This window comes from Saccoglossus kowalevskii, chromosome 4 (genome assembly GCF_978046115.1).
Source record: "Saccoglossus kowalevskii chromosome 4, keSacKowa6.1, whole genome shotgun sequence".
Classification (NCBI taxonomy): domain Eukaryota; kingdom Metazoa; phylum Hemichordata; class Enteropneusta; family Harrimaniidae; genus Saccoglossus; species Saccoglossus kowalevskii.
In genome coordinates, this window is record NC_140644.1 from 8,863,893 (window position 1) to 8,877,501 (window position 13,609).

Genomic DNA, 13,609 nt, shown 5'->3' on the forward strand with positions numbered 1-13,609 from the left:
CCATCTCTAGCTGTCTTGGCAAGTTATTCAATAGCATCCTGAATATTAGGCTGGCATCTTTTTTAGACTCTAATAACATTCTTTCCGGTCAACAGTTCGGATTCAGGCATGATTGTCGAACTACAGACAATCTGTTCATACTAAAAACCCTGGGAAACAAATATCTCTACAGTGGTAAGTCAGAGAGCGCCAATAAAAAAATATTAACACAAATATTAAAAAAATCAAATAAATTATATGCCTGCTTTATTGACCTTAGAAAGACCTTTGACAGTGTCTGGCATGATGGTCTATTCACAAAATTAATCAAATATGGTATAACAGGGAAAATGTATAAAACTATCAAAACATGTATCAAAACATGTCAAGTTAAAAAAACTTTGAACTGCGTAGTGTGCTTACCAAATTTCGTCTTAGTCTCAAAATTGAAATGGGTCATCATAAAAAAATCCCATTAAACAACAGGGTTTGTGACATGTGTAATAAAGGTCTAATTGACGATGAAATGCATTTTCTGATGGAATGCAACAAATATAATGAGTTGCGTACCAAACTGTTCAATAAAGCTAAGGATATGATCCCAGCATTTGAAAATAAACCTGCACTGAAAAAATTCATGGAATTGTTACAGAATGAAAACATTATTATACCAGTAGCACAGTTCATAAGTAAAAGCTTCGAAGTCAGGAAGCAAGGTCTTACTTGACATCTTAATGCCTGCTGTAAATTTAGTAATTTCATATTATTTAGTATTTTAGAGATTTTGTATTATTTAGTAATTTAGTGATTGTATTTTGTTATTTAGTATATTGTTTTTATATATATTTTTTTGTACTTTGTGACCATTTTCTTTCCCTCCGTGGATTGTGTATGACGAACGTGGGAGGGCGAAGCATACGTTCGGCTCCGATGAAAATGCGAAATTGTGACAATTATCAACTCATCTCTCAGTCTCCTCCAAGCCAGTAAGCCAGGAAACAATCCCTAAAATATCTTATCTGTAGAACAATAACAGTAATTTTGAATTCTCGTATTTGAATAGACATACCACAAAGGGCTTTAACATACAAAAGTAACAGTATAATAGGAAGAAAAACAGCGCAGAATGATTGGCGCGAAAATGTGGGCCTGGTTGGGTAATCCAATTTGATTGGTTGAGAGCCCGGGGTCAAATTGTAATTTTCATAAGTTGGTCACATGCTGAATGAGTCAACAAAATCACAAGGTCGTTACGCAACGACACATGCGCATAACCCATTCACGGTCACCGATTGTTGTGGTTAGACATCGCGGATCGGAGCAGTCGGACCTGCTCTTCTTTGTTCCTTTGTTTCATGGCCATATGCTGTAAATTGGATTTTGTTCCAAACAGAAATACGTAATGCTTGTAGCCCTCGTGACGCGACCAGTTGCTTGGTTTCAGTCATCGTTGCGCTGATGAATGTGGATAGACCATGTCAAAAATGAAAGCTGTCGGTATTCTGGTCTCGGTTTTGCTTGTCCTTTCAGCAGGGTATCTTTCTTGTTACAGCGTGCTCTGTGTCGATGGCTCTGTTACATTTTTACGAAGAACACTTTCAGGTAAAAATAACATGTTCATTCTCGTGTTTGTAAAAACCATATGTCCACCTGCATAAAAGATGCAATCTACGATAGGGTCGACCACTTTTTATTGTGGGGAGAGGATTTAATTACACAAACCAGTATCATTTCGGACAATTAAATTTGATCATGGAACTATAGTTATAGTTCCATGATTTGATCTTCGTCTTTTGTCTGTTTGACGCTAACATAATGCACCATTTAGGAGGGGATATTATTAAGTAGGAGCTGATGCATTCTTTAATCATCCCCCCCCGACAAAGATGATTTTGCATCCCATGTGGTGCAGTGGGTATGCTTGTTTCAGCACAAACATCCTGTTTATCAAAATGACAATTCATAGTCATCATTTGGGTCATGTGAGGGGGGGGGGGCAGTCATTTTAAAGAGATGTATGTTTACATGTATAACTATTAAGTATATCTCAAATTATCAAAGAAATATGAAATCAAAATAAATTAAACCAGATAGTGATATTAATGGTTAATTTATTCATAACAAACATTTAGGCTGTTACAAAAAACAGATTTTGCACTTACTGTTTGATACAGCCCTGGCAGAAGAACCCTGATGCTATATCTCCAAGAGTGAAATGCTAATTTGCATATAATTAGCATAATACTTGATCCTTTGTTCTATCATTTGTACTTGATTCAGAGCAGAAGTGGGTGGCCCGAAACATGGATGGGGGGCGAGGCACACCCATGCACCCACATACATTCTTTCATGTTGAGAACATTTCATAGCAGTCATCCTTTGAAGTAAAACTTTCAACATTTATCAGAACTTTGAATCTATTACACTAATGTACCACCAAATACTGTAGAACACGTTGAAATAGCTGCATGCATTTTTAGCGGATTTGACTCTTGGCATGAATTAACAGAATCTTAATTTAGCTAACATGTTTACTATCTTCCTGTGAGAATATACTTTCTGTTAAATTAGCTGCAATTAGCGAAATTACAGATTAGCTAAGTTAGCTAAAATAACATGCTAGCTAAAAAGACATGTTTTACAGTAAGTATCTGAATGTGTGTGTACTGTGTTCTAGTAACTTGTTGTTTTCGAGTTCTTCGTCATCTGATAGTAACAATGACAAAAGGGAGATCGTAATAATTTACTACCTTCCAGTCACATGACTATTGCTCAATCTCGGGGGGGGGGGCTTTAGAAAATAGAAGAAAGTTGCATATTACCATAATCCTTCTATTGATTGGACCATCAAGAAACGAATATAATTATATTTTTTTGAAAGTAGTGATTGGAGTGAATTTTAGTCGATAATAAATTTATTGTATAATTAATTTTCAGATACAGAAAGTTTCAACAAAACATCCCAAATTATTAATATACAATATTGCAAATAATTGTGGCCCAACTAATTATAAACAGACTAAATGTAGCATCTTACGAGCCCCTCCCATAAGTATTATCCTTGATAACAATATTACCGGGTAACTGTCAACATGCTACGTTTTAGATTTGTCTCTTATTTCATTAAGTCTTTTACTTCACACTCACCAAGGCTGACCATATTTCTTGTGACCTGACCTATCCATTCTGAATTCTCTGATGATGTAATAAAATGTATTGTTCTGACCTTGGTAACCATCAAAACAATGCCCTATATCAGTAATTTATGGCTTTCCGGAGCAACCATTTACGACATGGTCACCTATCATTGAGGCATTTTTATATCATATTTGCTCTATTACAGGTGCACACATTTATGGTAAAAAAATTATGGTAAATGTTTATGATAAAAAATACAGAATGAGTTCCTTAAGGCCACCTCTACTTAATAGTGACTTGAAGAGGCAGGGGAGGGGAGGCGAGAGGAGGGGGTGGTGGGTGGTCACTGGAGGGGCAGTGTTTAGCAGGATTAGCATTATGGGTGAGGGGGCCATAAGGAACTTTATCAAAAATATAAAGTTATTTTTTAATAATCCTGTATATAATAAAATTATGTTGGCTTTATGTATGTGCCTTTCTATTGGAGTCTGCACTTACAGTATAGTATACGTGTCATTTTCTTTTAAGTCATTCATAATATACCAGTAAACAGATTAGTCAGAGAAACATAAATTTAGGTTACTAGTACATGTATATTTAAATACTGAAAACTTGTATCTTTTACATTAATGAATGGGAGATTATTGCTTGGGTTTTGGGTTTGACAATTGTATAGGTATTAAAATTAGAATTTAGCAATATGCACACTAATTTTTTCTCAAATCAATTTCTGTGAATGAATAGTTTGAGGATACTATGACGTTACTGCAGAGACTTTCTGTCTAAATGATTCTGAATAAAATGTTCAGTATTACAAAAGGAATGTGTATCAATAAACATAAAAGTCATAATATAATGATCCAGCTTAAAATACCTGCAATTTTTGGCTTATGTGCATTTCTATTAGAGATGTATTTCTAATAGAGAAATAGGCATTGTGGATTTCATGAAAGGCAAGTTAAGCGTCTTACTAAATACCTCCAATGTGTCCTGTTGAGGGCAGCATACATGTGACGTAGCTCCTCCCACAAGGATACGAAATGGGATGATGACTGAAATTAAAAACTATATAAATATAAAGAAACCGTGAAAACAATAAAGCACATGTGTACCAACAACTCTTATCGGTACACTTGTTTTTTTTCCTAGGCTTCCTTGCTGTGGGATGCATTGGTGCAACCGTCTTTATATACAAGCTTCAACAAATGATAACATCAGACTATCATACACCTCGAACAATGTTTGACCAATATCTGGCATTTGCTTTTATGGGTCTGATTGGTTGCTACAAACGAAAGAAACTTGAGGCCTCCACCAGAAAAGTTTCAGAAACACAGGAACGAATTCTTATGCAGAGATTGAAGTATAATGCGGAGACTGAGTATGGTCAAGAGTTTCAGTTCTCGGAGATTAAATCGCAAGAAGATTTCAGGAAATCTCATCCTCTAACACGATATGGGCATTATAAAGCGTACATAAATAGAATAGAAAAAGGTGAGGAAAATATTATCACCAAGGACAGACCCATAAATTTGAGTTTGACTTCGGGGACATCGGGCAACGCATCAATATTACCGACCATTAAAAAGCAATACAGTGCATTTTTTTTACAAGGAATATCAATTTGTTTTGATTCTCTGTTCAAGGCATTTCCAGGTGCCAAGCAACTGCAGAAGGATCTGAAGTTTTTCTATTCTCCCAAACCACGTACGTCAGAATCGGGTATTCCCGTTGGTCCGAATTCTTCTTCTCCTGCAAGTTCAAAGGCGCTGCTTAATCTATATACAACGCCAAAGGCCGGCTTCAATATCATGACTGAACCTGAAGCGTTGTACATCCATTTGCTTTTCGGTCTCAGAGATCGCAAATTAGGCATGATAGAGGCTAATTTCTCATCGATCATTTACATGGGATTTGTTGCCATGGAAACACAGTGGCAGCAACTGGTAGAAGACGTACGGTTAGGTCGCATCAATCCTGATTTGAAAATTGAGGATAGCACACGAAAGGAATTGAACGCTTTGCTCAAGCCAGATGCAATGCGGGCTGACGAACTAAAAGTTGAGTTCCAGAAGGGGTTTGATGGAATCGTCAAAAGAGTTTGGCCACTTATTAATTTGATTCTGACTGTTGATACTGGTTCTTTTGAGCTATACAGACAGGTGCTGGTTTCATACTATGCAAAAGGTAAGTATCCAATTTGGCCAACGTACTCTTAAACAGCGATCATTAATATTACGGCAATTTTATTCAATTTTGCATAAAGACAAGTACGTGGCAGGTTGTATGTGTTGAGTTTTGTTTCATGAATCAATCATTAATAACCCAGTTACACATTGCTTAAATTATTATTGCCAATTTCATTTTTTTTTTGTGTCTCGGCTTGAGGTTCTATGAAATTCCTGTTCATTTAGCGCAATATACATATTTTTTTTTTTTAGTGACTCGTAATTGTTAAAAATATTATCTGCGGTCCTCCGTATTATATGCAATAGACAAATTATTGTAAATCAATGCATTTCGAGACGCTGTTCAAAGGTGTTAGTGAAAAAAATTCAAACAACTAATCTAATGGGCCTAAAATCGATTGGTACACATTTTCTGCAATGCATACAAATTCTGACCATCAAATATACATCGTAGTTTATTCCTTACACATGTACATTAATAGGAACGTTTATGTGTTCTATATTATAATAATTTATTACCAGGTGTTCCAATTTACTCTCCTTTGTATGCTGCCACTGAGGGATTGCTTGGTATCAATATTTGGCCTCATGATGAGAAGCGATATTACTTACTTGTACCTGAATCCATGTTCTTTGAGTTTATTCCAATTGATGAAAGGTAAGTTGTAGAATACGAGTTGATATTCAAGACTCTACTTTTTTTTTTTCAAGTGGTTGTACTGACACATAGTGCATTTGGCCACAGAAGTCATATTTATGTTTGGGACTACATGACGCTGTGTGGCCGTCTTTCTGTCAAATAGAAATTTTAATGCACTATTCTGGTGGCAACCAAGCTCGGTTGAACATAAGCACCTGCAGACCTTAACCAAGGTCCCCCCAAAGTCACATTCGTTAGTAAATGAATTTCGGCCAGTGGAATTGGCCTGCCCATTGAGTCTGTGGCACACTCACCCAGGGTAGGGGTCGATCCTTTTGATGTTCAGCCTAAGGTAGGATTTGAACTTGGGTCCACCTATTATGAGTCTGATGTGACAACCACTATGCTACCAGTGACCGGTGACTATTCAAGACTCTTTTAATGAGTTATCCAGACATTAGTAAAACAGACTAGACCCCCCCATAACATAACATAACATACATTTTGTAACATAACATAACTTTATTGACATTATTCATTTTGAATAGAACATAGTCCAATCTTTAACTAGATAACAATTCCTAAATACATAAACAAAAACATACTAAAACAGTTTAACAAAAGGGCTTGGAAAAATCAGGGAATTGAAATTACTGTGTCACATTACCATACTTTCTTTTATAAAAATACCAAGCTGTATTAATGTGGAAGTGTTGCCCATAATGTATTTAAATTTTGAATCTTCATCCATCAAATGGAAATTAACAGTTTTATTACCTTGCCCGTACCATCAAAGATGGAAGGGAAAGGTATATTAAGGGAAAAATTTTGTCCGGCGTTGTCGTCGTCGTCGTTGTTGTCATCGTTAATAATTGTTATTGTGTGCATGATAACTTTACTAATTCTATTCCAAACTTCATCAAACTTGGTCACCTTGTTCATCAGTATAAAGTCTTCCCTGAGTTTGAACAACAGTAGTCCTGTATGAAAATATCATGCAAAAATTGAGAAAAACTGATAAAATATTTTGACTGTTTCTACTTGACTGATCACTGGTGATACACATCAAAGGTCACTGATCTCAGTGGAAATATGCATTGTTTTATGTGTTCAATGAAGCAAATGATTTATCTTGTAATAATATCCTTGGTAAAGTATCTCAGAATTCCTATACTGGGTTTCAAAACCAACTCATGGAGAGATTGCACAGTCTGATACACATTTGCAAACCTACCAATAAAATCTTTACAGAAAACAAGATGTCAGAAAATCAATATAAGCACTCCTATGAACTGGGTGCCAAACTTTGATCAAGATCTGAAGCTAATAGAAAATCTGTTTAGTTCAAAGTTATCAAATCAAAAACAGTACATAAAAAATACATAAAAAGCAAAACATTTCATCCACATTTAAAAAAGAAAATTGTTCTAAAATATATGTATTCTGTATTTGACAAACAGTTCATTCGACAAATGAAAACTTGCAGGAATATGTTTCAGCTATTAGAACAGAATGATAGAGTTTTTATAATACTGGTTTAAAAACGCACTTCAAAGATTGCAGTGTTTGAAGATGTAGATTCTCAGGAGGCAACAGTACTGTTGACTTCTCCCTCCACTGGATACCAACTAACTATTTAAGTTGATTTGCATACAAAGCAGAGCTTGCAACATGATAGCTATTCATAAAGGGTGTTTTTTTTTTTTTTACTCTTCATATAATACAGTAGTCACACAATGAGGCAGTTCATATTTGTCTCAGTGAATCATTAATTTTTGACAGACACCTGTACAAAATACTGTTATCTTGCATGTTTTATGAATCTATTCACGTCTAAATGCAGCACTTTTTTTTTTTGCAATGAGGCATTTGTTTTTATACTAAAATATCTGAATTACTTTGAATAAAGCTGGAAATTATGTCCCTTAAAATAATTAAACAAATAAGGCACAAATGTTTTTGTAAGATATTTACATCTTTAAAGGACATTCCGTAGACTGTTAGTTCAACCCCAAAACTTGTTTGTATTCAAAATTAATTATGACAATGCATATTTATATTGAAACAAACTATGTTAAAGGGAATTATATTATATAACAAGGGGCAAGGTCACCAGAGTTCAACTATGTTTTCTAATTGAGTCAAACAATTTTCTCCTAATTGTAATGCTTAGTATGTTGGGGGCATTTCATAACATAATGGAATTCATCCTCAATTGAATTTGGGTTGCATCTTGTACAGATCCTGTGTTCAACTTTAACTTTTAACCTTTGGCCTTAAGTGCCTGCCTTTCTCAATCATTAAGGGATGGTCACTTATTCTTAGTTTGCATATTCTTTTTCTTATTCCACCATCCTTAACATTATTTATATACTCCTCCATTTTCAATTCTGTTTTGAATAATTTATACGTTCTTAGTTTATTCTATTCCCCTGTCCCATCTGTATTTATAATTTGTTTCCAATTTGAATCATAGTCAGTCTCTAAACGTTTACAAATTTCTTGAATGTTATTTTCATTCCCACTCCAAAAGTTACCCACTTCTTTTTCCCTAGTAATTTCTTGCATTGACTTATCTCATGAGGATTGATTTTCCATCGTACTCATCATTGCCTCATGGACTAAAGTATTTATTTTCTTTGTGCTTGTTCTTAACCAAAGCTTCAATAACATTTTCAATAACATATATGCTGTGAATCTTGTATTCATTTTTTCCCATGATTTTCAATGTGTCCAAATGATGTCATGGCGATCAAGACCTCATTTGTTCAAATTTCATTTGCCTGTTCATTTGCTTTTGTGTTTCGATACACATAGAATCACCTCTGTTCTAAATATTACGGCCTGCAATATGAGGAAAATCATTAGATATTTCCTGTTAATTGCATATGATCCTTTCATTAAATATCTCATTTACATTTCCTAGTCCCAATACGTCATTAAAGTGGGGGAGTTGTCACCTGCGCATGCGTCATATGGCCATAGCGTGTCATTGTTTACAAACAAACGTCTACCCATGAGCCTTTGCATTTTTACTGTGTTATCGTCGATTGGAACTCAATTCCCATGCTTGCGCAGGTGACGACCCTCCCACTTTAAATTAAATAAGTGATCTCAGAGTACAACTGCAGTATTTTTAATTCAATTTTCTAACTGATCGTCATTGTCTCTGTTCTCCAGTGACGAAGACCAACCGGATACACTGTTTTTAGATCAAGTTGAAGTTGGCAAGACGTACGAAATGGTGATTACAAACATCAGTGGTCTTTACAGATATAGATTTGGTGATGTCATCAGAGTTGTCAGATTTCACAACCAGTGTCCTGTTGTAGAATTCTTGTACAGGTATGTAAATGAAGAAAAAAGTGAACCATGTAGTAGACAGTCATTTATGTAAGACCATGGTGTGTACAAAGCTTGCCACCAGTTAAAGCATGCAAGATTCTACTACCAAAGACGAGCAGATCTAGCGTTGTTACCTGTTCTTATAAAATATGCTGATATATATTTCTGCGATTTTTAGGATTTTAGTGATGGCTTATTTCTTGTTGTTTTTCCACATGCAAGAAAAATTACACATAGCTACAAAATTTTACAATTTTCACTGGCGTGTGAAAATTAGTCACTCGCGGAATTGATACAGTTTACCGTTTATCTCATAAATACGGCACATCGTCATAAATACCAGCATTAGTTCATAGAAAATTCTTTATCTTTTTATATCTAGACAAGGACAGTTATTGAACGTTCATGGCGAGAAGACTTCAGAAGACGTTCTCTACAAAGCCTTGGTGGAAACGGCTTCTGATTGGCCGAATGTCAAATTAGTTGATTATACATGCGCTGAAAGTGTCATGTTGAACTCCCGCTACGGTAAAGTGATGTAATCCCCGTAAATGTATAATTTTCGTATCATACTATGATTACTTTTTTTTTATTCTGTTTGCTATTTTTTTAATAGTGGCTTTAAGCAAGCTGATAATTGTGTGGAGAAAACCAAGTTTTAGCCGATGTACCTGAAACTATTTTATTCTAAGTAGAATCTTGGTTTGCTTTTGAATCTCACAATCTGGCGTATCATCACTAAATGTGTAACTATGGTTTTCATATTGCAGGTAATTCCAATGCTAGTCCCTCTCAGTTTTATCTGATATTTATTGAATTAGAAGGAGCAGGTACAAATTCACATAAACTTACGCAGACACAGAAAAACAGGGTAAGCCTTCTGTCAGTGTGTATTTCTCTTTAAGCCTTATTTGTATGATACATGTACTTGTAATTTACTCAGTAACAATGTTGCAGAGTGACATCACCAACTTACACTTTAATTAGGGGATATTGCATATTATATAGATCATATAGTGACTTTCATAGGGTAAATCATGTGGATATGTTTTTGTATGCCAATAAGTGATGCTCTGGCCCTCAAAGGATAATCAGAGAGAGCAAGCACATTCTTTTACCAGATAGGTCAAACAATAAAACTGTCATCTTTTATTTGTCAGTACTTTTATTTTTTTATTTTTTCGCCCCTTCTCTCTAACAGCTTGATGAATGCTTGCAACGAAGAGCGTTTGTTTACGAATCATTCCGCAGTAAAGGTAGCATAGCCGAACCGAGAGTGCTAGTGGTGAGAAATGGTGCGTTTAAAAGACTCAAGGATTTCTTAGTGGAGCAGACAATGGCCAGTGCTAACCAAGTCAAAATACCTAGGGTTTTGAAAAGACACGATACATTTAAATTTATGATGGAAAACGTAATTGAGTAACGAGTGTTATTCACATAGGAACTTGACGCATGGACCGTGATTTAAATACCGCTATATGTTTGTATTGTGTATCTTTCATTTACTAATGTGTTTGAGAAGCCTATTAATGTTTTTTTTTTTTTTGGGACACCTGACCTTACCTGGTGCTATTTCTATCCCATAGCTTAACACTAAATTTATCATGTTTCGGGTCTTTGAGATTGATTGACTTCAGGATTCTAAATATCTACTCAATTACTGTAAAAGAAACACACACTAGTAGTTTTTGTACAAAAAAAAAATTTATTTGCACGATTTCAAAGTTTGGTACATTTTTGTCATTCACAAAAATTTAGTTTGATTTTCAGTATTTTGAACCAACTTTTTGTGAGCACCACAGCAGATACGTAATATGTATATTGTGCAACTATTGTCAGATTGTATTAAATGGAAAATCTGAATTTCCTATTAGCATTTCAATAGTACTGCCAACGATGGGTATCATCATATCAGCTCTATTATAAGGGTTTATCTCTACGCAAGGTAATCGTATATTGGGAAATGTGATTCCTTGCAACAGAGCAATTACTGGGTCATTGAAAAACAAATTAGAACCTTTGTCTTGTATGTACTACTAATAAATTAAGTATGGTACAGTAAATACCGAGGTATTCAACAAGAACCATGTTTTATAACGATCTAGTTTACAACAAGAACACCGCTGTATTTTCAGTTGTCCCAATTATGCTCTGTACTGTAAGTTTGTTTTTTCTAAATATATTGCATTCAAAAAGTTTTGTGTCCTTTGTAAAAGTCTTTGAAATCCAGTTGGCCGAAATTATTCAAGTTAAGCGGAGTGTGGAAGCTAAACTTGTGCATTATGTATGGGAGATGTACTGGTAGTCAAATCACTGCTGTTGAATTCTACAGCACACAAAAATAAATTGTGTATATGTCTACTGTAGACATCTTTGGTGTGTTCACTAAGAAAAATGTTTGCAGGAGTTTTTCTATAATTTGTACTTGCAAGCATTTTGTAAACATAAATGGCGAATGTTGTAGCCAAACATTGTCTATGGTGAACACACCTCTGGATGGCATATACAAGAGTTCTATTTTGCCTAGTGAAAAATGTCATCAAATGAATGACAAAAACATGGCCATTTTGAATGAAAAATTGGTCCAAATACCTACAACTGAACTATAGCCGGTCATGGGGAAAATAATTTAAAAATTTCAAAAAATGTGTGAGCTGTAACCATCCTTGAACCAGTGTTGTCAATGTGGATTATGTTGCTATGGCAGCCATCTTGGATGACTGGCCTCTGGTAATGAAAACATGTACATGCAGTCATGGTTCTCAAAATATTTCTGATGTTCAGTGACATCAAATGAACACAAACTAATAATACAAATAATACTGCAGCAAAAAGGTAAAATAAAGTAACTTTCAAAATTCATTGTGTCAACACACAAATGTGCTACCTATATCAATCATTTTGTCTGCCAATTAAAGTCTTGGGTTGTGTGGTGCCATGTCATGTTAAATATGGGTCCCATGCAACATGCATTAACCTTTTCATCACCAGTTCCCTCGTTTCATCACAAAATAGTCCCATTTATAGTCTGCACTTTCCTTCAAAATATTGGGACAAAAATAGTTCAATTTTTTCAGTAAAAATTGACTCAAATTTTGTCTGTTGGCTCAAAAACGAGGGTTCATTTCCAGAAATATTGAAAAATATAAGAAAAGTGCAGAACAAATTTTGGCGAGAAAAGTTGGTGGTGAAAAGGTAAATATACATACTTTGTTTATATGAAACTCTAACATTCTCTGCATGAGGACTGGTCTAAAACAACCATGTTGAAAGTTACATGGTAACAAAAATTCAAACCTCCCAAAACCCTAACTATGAATATAAAATCATGCATTAAAAGTCAAATTAAAAAATATTTTTTTGTATTTTTTGATTTTATCATCAGCATCATCTTGTTATGCTGACATTCTTCACTCTATTGATTAAAAAAAAATCTGTATTTTGTGGACGGATGCTTTCAGACTTGAATTGAAAGTAAGAAAATTGAATGGAAGATGGATTAGAAAACAGATTTGTTTTTTCAACTGTAGAGGGCGCTCAGCTAAAATTGATGAAAACATTGAATACTGTAAAGGGGGTAATTATTCACTGGGTTTTAATTTAGCTTATTTCGCTGACTGGAAAAATGCGCTAAATTAAAACACGGTGAATATGTAAAATTTACCATAGAACACATTATATAAATGACGAAACCGTGAATTTAAAACCCACTGAATATGCCTGAAATGGTAAATCAGGGAAATTTAAACCCAGTGAAAATTAGTCATTTTACAGTACTACCGTAGTACTGTACCACATGTCTTTTTAGCTATTTTAAAATGTAGCTAATTTAGCAACTAGTATTATTCTTACAGTGAGATTGCAGCCACTTTTAGCTAAATTAATTAATTTTATAAATTCACTAAAATTCCATGTAGTTATTTCTAAGTTTTAGCAATATATATATACTGTAAAAAGATTAATTATTCACTGGATTAATTAATTATTCATTGTGCTTATTTCACTGGAAAATGCGCTAAATTAAAACCCAGTGAATATGTAAAATTTAGCATAGAACACATTATCTAAATGATAAAACCGTGAATTTAAAACCCACTGAATATGCCTGAAATGCTAAATCAGTGAAATTTAAACCCAGTGAAAATTAGTAATTTTACAGTATTCACTGTTTGCTTTTTTTCAGTTTTTCTTATGAACTACCTCTTTTAGCGAATTCTGTTTAGGTTTATGTAAATGAGTTATCAGATTGAGGAATACCCCCTCAGAAGGGAGGGAACCAAAAATAACAAAAATCAACTTAGACTTAACCACCACCGAA

General features: G+C 34.5%; 1 protein-coding gene across 1 annotated transcript; it reads left to right on the forward strand.

The window, feature by feature from the left end:
* Positions 1-1,229: 1,229 nt before the first annotated feature.
* Positions 1,230-11,486, forward strand: LOC102802089 (GH3 domain-containing protein-like). The gene is made up of 7 exons (XM_085497714.1): positions 1,230-1,581; positions 4,267-5,304; positions 5,829-5,964; positions 9,127-9,291; positions 9,674-9,819; positions 10,062-10,162; positions 10,493-11,486. The coding sequence occupies exons 1-7, from the start codon at positions 1,455-1,457 to the stop codon at positions 10,712-10,714; spliced, it is 1,935 nt and encodes a 644-aa protein (XP_085353840.1). The 5' UTR covers positions 1,230-1,454; the 3' UTR covers positions 10,715-11,486.
* Positions 11,487-13,609: the final 2,123 nt, after the last annotated feature.